This window comes from Pygocentrus nattereri, chromosome 23, assembly GCF_015220715.1.
Source record: "Pygocentrus nattereri isolate fPygNat1 chromosome 23, fPygNat1.pri, whole genome shotgun sequence".
Classification (NCBI taxonomy): Eukaryota; Metazoa; Chordata; class Actinopteri; order Characiformes; family Serrasalmidae; genus Pygocentrus; species Pygocentrus nattereri.
Window position 1 is genome coordinate 20271489 of NC_051233.1, and position 8706 is coordinate 20280194.

The 8706-nt window shown below is 39.0% G+C and overlaps 1 protein-coding gene across 2 annotated transcripts in view; it reads left to right on the forward strand.

The window, feature by feature from the left end:
- ttc33 (tetratricopeptide repeat domain 33) overlaps nucleotides 1–3976 on the forward strand; it is a 68778-nt gene extending 64802 nt beyond the window's left edge. For both annotated transcript variants that reach the window (XM_017698491.1, XM_037533166.1), the window contains exon 5: nucleotides 3366–3976. In XM_017698491.1, coding sequence (XP_017553980.1) covers nucleotides 3366–3737 — 372 coding nt within the window. In that variant the 3' untranslated portion in view covers nucleotides 3738–3976. The remainder of the gene's footprint in view (nucleotides 1–3365) is intronic.
- Nucleotides 3977–8706: the final 4730 nt, after the last annotated feature.

Consider the following 8706-nt stretch of genomic DNA (forward strand, 5'->3'; position numbering starts at 1 on the left):
AATCGTGTCATTACAAAAAAGATGACTCTCTCATACACACTTTACACTTTGCCTCAGGGAAATCCCCATTTACTTGAAAAGCATTTTGATTCTAAAAATGGGTGGGGGAAGTTTCTTCCAGCTGTGACTCAAACCCTTAGTTTTACTTCAGAAAATCTCCACAAACTCAGGTAGTCCTGTATCCCAGGGTGCATATTGATGCATTGCCCAATTTCAAAGGGCTATGCCTATAGATAATTGCACAAAATGTACTTTTATCTGCACTCTGGGTTATTTAGTAAAGGCAGTGGTAGAAATGCTTAAATGATTCTTTGTATGGAGAAAATGGTTCTAAGGATTGATGGAAAATGTGTTGTATTTGCTTCTATATAACTTTTTTGAAAAGTGTTCCAGGCTGGTACAGGCGGCAGCAGTAATGCAGTCACTGTACCAGGCTGTAGTGGTGAAGAATGAGCTGAGCCATAAGGCAAAGCTCTCTGTTTACCGGGCGGTCTACATCCCGACCCTCACCTATGGTCATGAGCTGTGGGTAATGACCGGAAGAATGAGATCGCGAATACAAGTGGCGGAAAGGGGTTCAGAGGGTTGCAAGCTACACGGTACTTGATAGGGTGAGGAAGTCGATCATCCGGGAGGAGCTCGAAATAGAGCCGCTATTCCTCCGCATTGAGAGAAGCCAGTTGAGTTGGTTAGGCATCTGATCCGGATGCCCCCTAGACACCTCCCGGTGGGGGTGTACCAGGCATGGCCTAGGACCCGCTGGAGGGATTATATCTCTAAATTGGCCTGGGATTGGCTTGGGGTCCCCAGGAATGAGCTGGAGGAAGTTGCGGGGGACAGGGTCATCTGAGATTCTCTGCTTTCCTAACTGCTACTGCGACCATATCTGGAATAAGCGGATGATGATGATGATGATGATGATGATGATGATGATGATGATGATGATGATGATATCTGTTTTTGCTAATTTGTCGCATTTAATTGTTTCAGATCATGCAACTGATTTTAATCCAAGATAAAGACAACATAAGCTTTTAAATTGACATTTATATATCGAAAATAAAGATTTGTTCAACATCACCTTTTTTTTTAAAAAAAGCATGAACTGCCCATTTAAGGTCTTGCCACAGCATCTCAATGGGATTCAAGTGAGGACTTTTTTGAGCCATTCAGAGGTGGACTTGCTTGTGTGCTTTAAATCATTGTCCTGCTGCATAACCCAAATGCTTTTGAGCTTTAGATCACAAACTGATGGGCAGACATGCTCCTTTTCTGATAGAGGGCAGAATTCATGGTTCCATCAGTTATGTTGTCCAGGTCCTGCAGAAACAAAGCAGCCCCAGACCATCACATTACAAACACCATGTTTGACAGTTGGTATGATGTTCCTGTGGTGGAATGTCATGTTAGCTTTGAGTCAGCTTTGTCTTCCAAAACTTCCACCTTTGATTCATCAGTCCACAGAATATTATCCCAGAGACCTTGGGGCTCATCGAGTTGTTTTTTTTGGTAATTATAAGACAAGATGTTATTTTTGTTCAGCAATAGTTGGCACCTTGCAGCTCTCCTGTGGATGCCCTGTCTTACTTATTGTGGAATCATTTACATTGACCTGAACTGTGGCAGGTAAGGCCTGAAGTTCTTTAGATGTTCTTCTGGGTTCTTTTGTGACCTTCTGGGTGAGTCGTCAATGCACTCTTGGTTAAATTTTGTTAGTCCGGCCGCTTCTGAAGAGTTTCACCACTGTTTCAAGTTTTCCCTATTTGTGGATAATGGCTCTCACTGTGGTTTGCTAGAGTCACAGAGCCTTAGCAGTGGTTTATAACCCTTTCCAGATTGGAAACCAATTATGATAGCACTAGCTTAGCAGGCTAATAACTAAGCTCAGCCAGGCTCGACATACCACAAAGCAGGCTGAATTCACACCAACACATCACTTGACTTCACTTTCTAAATTGTGAGTCCTTATCTTCTAAACCTGCAGATATTGAACCTCTGGTTGTGGTGTGTTAAGCTGTTTTAGTCTACTTGATAAGCTAACGCTGGCATCTGGTGCTAACATGGTAGTGGAGCAACAGTAGCTTAGATTTTAGCTCCACACACAAAAACAAAGGTTTGATCCTTCAGATTTGTTCTGTATACATTTCTTGTCAACTGTCAACTTTAGTATAGCGGACTGTGATGGGTTCACAGGTTGACTTACAAAACCAAGCCTGTATTTTCAGTAGAAAAATGTGACGTAATGAATATGATGCAAATAGCCAACTAGACAAAGATTATAATCCATCCAAGAGGAGTTAAAACGTTTTAAAAACACAATTTTGATTGAAGGGATCTTTAAGGCTACGTTCACATCACCAGGCTGAAGTGGCACACATCCGATATTTTGTTGTAACGTGACTCAGATCTGATGTTTTCAGGCCTGTGTGGACACACAATCCTGATCTTTTCAAATCCAACCTGAGCCACTTTCATGTGTGGTCCTAGATCAGATACGTATCAGATTTGTGGCCATGCAACCTTAATGTGAACACTCAGATCGGAATTCATGTGCTTTTATCCCTTGCGTGTGTGCCATCATTCAGCATTACCATGGCAGCAGCACTGGACAGAAGTTATAGCCTATAAATGGTGGAAAAGCGGCTCATCTCACCTTTTTCGCCTTCTCGCTCTAATGATGATCAGCTGGGAGCTGATCAGAGTTAATTATCTTCACAGCGAAGCTCGTTCTGCTCATTAGTTTGTGTGCTGATGATGCACGCAATTCATTAGCGTGACGTTACTGAGTAGGATGTGTCCATGCAGATTGAATCTGACCCAAAAATTTTATTTGAGCAATGAAGCTTGTAATGTGAACATAGCTTAACAAATCCTGCAGCTAGCTATAGTTATCAAACCGGAGAACTACATGATGAAAGGCTAAACATAGGTGTTTACAGTCAAATGCAAAGGTTTGGGCGCCTCAGTGAAATGTCATGTTTTATTGGTTTTCCAAATGAAAATAAGCACACATCATCTACAATACACACGTCTTTATTGCGCAATTGCTGTTTATTTATTGAATTCAATATATAAACACAGTGTGGCCTATATAAAAGCGATGGCACATTTAATGTTAAACTCTGCAAATAAATGGAAATTGTTCACTAATGTTTGCAGAAAATGTCATGTTTAGGTTCCTTGTAGTGGATGAATACTTCTTTCCAGAAAATGTGCAATATGTAAAAGCTTTGTTAAAAAAAAAAAAAAAAAAAATCAAATGGTATTTGTTTTGGTGAATTCCGATAAATGAAACATATCCTTCACCTGCTGGGAAAGTTTTGAAACACTAGTCAGCAGCTTGTTGGTGTGTGTTTCTGTTCTAGGCAGTGCGGTCCTTCCAGGTGGCGGTTCATCTACATCCAATAGAGCGCCCCCTGTGGGAGGAAGACTTGAGCTGGGCGCTGCGTCTCCAGGAGCAGAAACGTGTCGCTCAGCAGAAAGCTGCGCTAGAAGACGAGACACGGCAGGTTGTCGAAGAAGCCCCCGAACTGCAACAAGATTATGAGGACTTTGAAAGCGATGAGGTCATCGCTGCCTGCACAGCCATAGCGGAGCGCCAGAAAAGATTCGAGGACCTAAAGAAGACAGCAGTTGTTGTAGACGCTCGGGGCGTTGCTATGGAAACGGTAGTTGGGGATGATGACAGACCTGCTTCCTCTTCAGAGAATGCTTTAGTGAAAGCCAGAGCAGTGTAAGTAGAGACTGGGATGCTTTTTGTTGCAATATTTGTACACTGTTGTAGAATAATGTGCATGGACTTTCAAGGGTTACCTCATAGAGGGTATCGTGGAATATATGGATTGTAAACTATGATTTCTTGTTCACTGAAGTGGAAATGCCTGATGCTGTTTGTAGTGATATGTGCATTCTTTTCAAGATGTCCCTTTGATTGCACAAAACCTAATAAAATCTTTGAATAAAATCCTAAAATCTTTTCGACTTTTAGATGGATTCACAAATCAAAATATCTGATCTCATCATAGTGTGTACGTCACTTTCAAAAAAGAGCGCAAAGCTTTTCATTTACTGTCATACCAGTGGTCTGTTTTGTTTTGCCTCTACTTTTGGACCTCCTACTTCTCTTGAGGCAAATTTGACCAGGAATGTTGCTATTCCCAATTTGTTTAACTTGAGATCTCACATGGGAAGATGCTGTTAAAGTATTATGGAGTGACTTGCCAGGGCTGAGAGCAAGTAGCGGGAACTTACATGCACAGGCTGAACGCACAGAGCCGATCAGCAACTTGAGCCTCATAATCTTGGTCTTAGTGTAAGGATTTCAGTGCAGAAGCACCATGCTGTGAGATTTAGCTGAATTATCCTAAGAAGCTAAGAGTATCAGTAAGAAATATACAGAGAGGAAATGCTTTAGGGCAAAGAGAAAAACAGGATGTGTAGATGTCCTTAGCAGTCAAGTGTGTTTGAGACATAATGCTGGACGGTGTATGGCTACCAAAAAGTGGGCTTATGCAACAGACTAAATCGTTACCTCAGTCAGAGATCACCTTTCACATGTTTTACACATATGAATAAGTATAAGGTATTCATTCCTCAGCATCAGGATAAAGGGAAACAGCAGCAAGCGGGTCCCAGAACGCATAAGCACAAGAAGCTCTCTCTTTGAGCCAAATAGGCCTAGTAAGTTGTCATGCAGTTTGGGCCTTCTAGGCAGAGAGGCTGAAAAGAAGTCAGAGTTTATCAACAGGCCATCATTTGTCAATGAGAACGGGGCTTTAAACCTAATATATGTTTACATTTCACTTTATCTGCAAAGGTTTGTAGAACATGCGAAAGATTATCAACAGAGACGTCAAAAATACATGACTAATGTTAAAACGTCTTCATTGTGTTTGCAAAGTATTTTGTTTCTCCATTTTAAAGACTTTGATAAGCACAATATAATGAGACCCAATGCACAACGTTTTAGCATAAAGGACCTCCGTGAAAGTGGGTCAGAATTAGCCCAAAGGGCTCCACATGTTATGAAAAGTGATCAGGGACCTTCAAAAGGTGTTCAGTGAGTTTTTTCTGTTCAGATTGACCTTTTGACCTTGGGGTAATAAGACGTAGTCTTTAAATGAAAAATCCTAAATACCAGAGAAAGAGACCAATTTATGATATAACAGGTAATTACAAAGTTATTCAGATGAGTGAACTGAATCAAAGGGCACCTAATATTTATCTGTAGATTTTGTAGTATTGTTGTAATAACATTTTTAAAGATTTTAGGTGTTTTTGTCCACATACTTCTGGCCGTATGGTTTGTGCACAGTGTTGGGTGTGAGAACATTGTAGCTAAATAGTACAGCGTGAGGCAGGGGTAAAGTGTCTAGTTAAGAGTTTAGCAATCATGAAACTAAGTACAAAATATGACAGGAGTTCAAGAAGGAAGTGCAAAGTCATTTATTCATTAAAATCCAAAAGAGGCCTTCCAGTCTCAACAGGAGCCTGAGAGACACCAAAAAGTGGCCCATCATTATAGCTGCAGGCAAGTTGTCAATCTTTCTAGTGAATAGGCAGACTAAAAGCAATCAGTTCAATGTTAACCTCAGAGTTTTCACTAAAAGTGGGCATCTATATTCAAATTACATATTTTGTTGATTTCATAAGCAAAAAGAAGTTACTACAATTTCTGCATTCTATTTTGACAAAGCGCAACATTACTTATTTGCAGAATTTATATACATATTGAGGAAAAAAAGTGTGGTATTTGCATAAGTTGGGTCGAAAAAAGTCATTCACTTTCAGTTCAGAAAGATTCATAGGTAGTTCTGCACTGTTACCCACAAATTTTCATAATATTCAAGTCTGGACAAGTCAAATTGTTAATCTCTTGTTTCTTGAAGCACTTCAAAGTTGATTTTGTAATGTTTTGTCATTCTCTTGTGGTAACGTACAACATCTTTTCTTCAGTTTCTTCACTAACTGTCAGACATTAGCTTTTAGTATTTGTTGTTATTCAGTAGAATAATTTCTTTCCTCTCCACATTTCCTGTACCATTAGCTGAGGTTATAAACCCATGCATAACATTTGGCTTCATTTTTACCCAACCACACAAATTCTCAGAAAGGTCACTGGGGATGGTACCCTCAAGAGCATATCTTCAGGCAACATAATTGTACCTTAATCCATTGAAATTGTATTTTTTTAAGTTGTATTGACTGTCTTGTCTCCAGGCTTTATTTTATTGTTCTGTTTTAAGACATCAGCTTATTAAAAGATACAAATATGTACCTTTTCCCTCAAAGTACTTATTTAAGGGACACAGCTGGATCTTAAAAATAATGATGTACCTTTTGAAGGTACATTTACATTGTACCTACCCCTTTTCTCACCGTATACCATTGGTGATTGTAAAGGTTAAATTTTTTTACTGCATCGCATACTTCAGATGTTAAATTTTATAATGAGATCACAATTAAGGTTAACTTTTGACAATCCTTCCATGTAGATAATTATTCAACATGTAGATAATTTCTTTAACAGCACTGCACAGTGGACCAGTATATCATTATTCCAATTACAGCCAAATTATGTAGATCCTGGGCAGCAATGTGGGGGTTTTACTTTGCATTCCTGACAAGTTTCTTAGCGGTTTTTTCGGTTTTTTTCTTGGCCTACCAGATCTTGTCTTGACTTTAACCACTCTCCTTAACTTCCATTTGACTTTGCAGACAGTGAAAATTACAAGCGGAGTGTTTAGATATCTAAATAGATATATTAAAGTTCCTCTTGCTTTGTTACGGTCAGTTATTTCCCAATCCTCAAACAGCCGCTTAGATGAGCCTGTGGCTTTTGAGTGTAAGCATAACACCCTAAGAGGTCACAATGTACTTTGCTCTGGAATTGTCTACACCTGACTTGGATTAAGGCCTGTACGCTTAATTGTTGGGGAATGTCCAAACTCACCATAAGTCCATTGACATGCAAACTCTATCCTTCAATTTTTAGAATATGAAAATATGTATTCATGTCTGTCTTTGTTGTATGGAAGCTCATTTCCTCTTTCTCAGTTTCAGGCAGTAATATGTTTTGGTGTAGTAATATAATGATGAAATAATTACTTTTTTTTTTGGATATGCTGACTTGGTTCCTCACATTTTGACTTTGTCCTTGAGATTTTGACTTACCATCTTGAAATAATTACATATTTTCTCATTCAATATTTTTAATTCCTGTCAGTTGCTTTCTCAAGGATTTGAGTTCTTATCTTGAAGTATAACTTCATTATTTCAACACAGTCAATAGCCCTTTTTTCTTTACTTGGCAGGAATGCGCTTCCATATTGCTGAATGAAAAACTCATTGAAGATAAAAAAAAAAAAATGCAGTTTTTGCATGAATATTTTGTTTACACTCTCCATGTAGTGGTATGAATGCATGACCTATGCAAAAGTGCAAAGTTTATTCTGCTTTGCTTCTTAAGCTGGCGAAGCTGTGCTTTCTCAATAGGGCAAGAAAGCATTCATTATTTTATTCATAAACTCACTCGTTCATGCCAGAAACTCTTCATGATTTCCACCTTTAACTGTTGGGACAAATCCCAAATTGTCATTGTTATCCAGCAACTTATCCTCAAATATTCATAGATTTTGGACACCATACTTCAACACCACATTCATTTACAGTAACATAGTCCAGCTGCACTCCAGTATGGAACACAGCTAGAGACCATGTATCTGTAATTGCCTTAATTCAGCACCTGCAGGGCCTGCTGGAAGCCACCAGCAACCCTCTATCTCCTGCTGATCAGCACTAATTTTTCCTTAATCACAATGAATGAGGCAGCTACCTTCTTTGCTCATGGTGATTTAGAGTGATGTGCTGATGCATCGTCACAATGCTGCACTCACAACAACTCACGAATTACAGTGTGGAGGACCGCACTCTTGATTTACATCCAGAGGTCTCGTGACTGCCTGCGTCATTGCAAATGTACCAAACAAATGATTCATGCTGTACAGGAGAGTAATAGATTTTCCCTCCTAATCTAATAGAATTAAGAAATGTCTATTGTGGATACGTCTCCAGTTCTGTCCTTGCACTCAACTCGCACATGAGAATCATCTGCTCTGGTAGGATGTTGCAATAGTGAGTCACTGGCATCATTTATTGTTTACATCAAAGACAATTTATGTATTTAGTTGCATGTGGATCTCTTTATTTGATATCCAGTAAGTAGAATCTAGGCGTAGAGGTAAATGAATGATGTGATTTGAGCTTATCTTGGTTTCTGTTGTGGATTAGTGTCAAGTGATGGCAGGCATCAGTTTCAATCACTTCTATAAGGCTATGCAACAAATTGTGTGTATTGTTTCCACATAAATGAAATACTGTGCAAAGATTCTACAGCAGCCAAACTCTATCTCAGCAGTTTTTCACCTGTAAAAGCACTATCATTAGAATACATATCATACATAAATACAGTGAAACCATATAAAAAGGTTTTTAAAACATTAGTAAATTGTAGTTAGAAGAACACAAATTTGCTCCTTAACAACCACTGCATGGATTTGTTAAAATCCATGACCAGCACATCTGATTTAAATGGGAATTCGACCAACCTCTCCATAATTAAATGCTTAAGCTGCAAATAAAGTAATTCAGACTGGTTTAATGTAAAATATGCTGTTCACGAGAAAATTTGACTCAAAATTGTTCAGA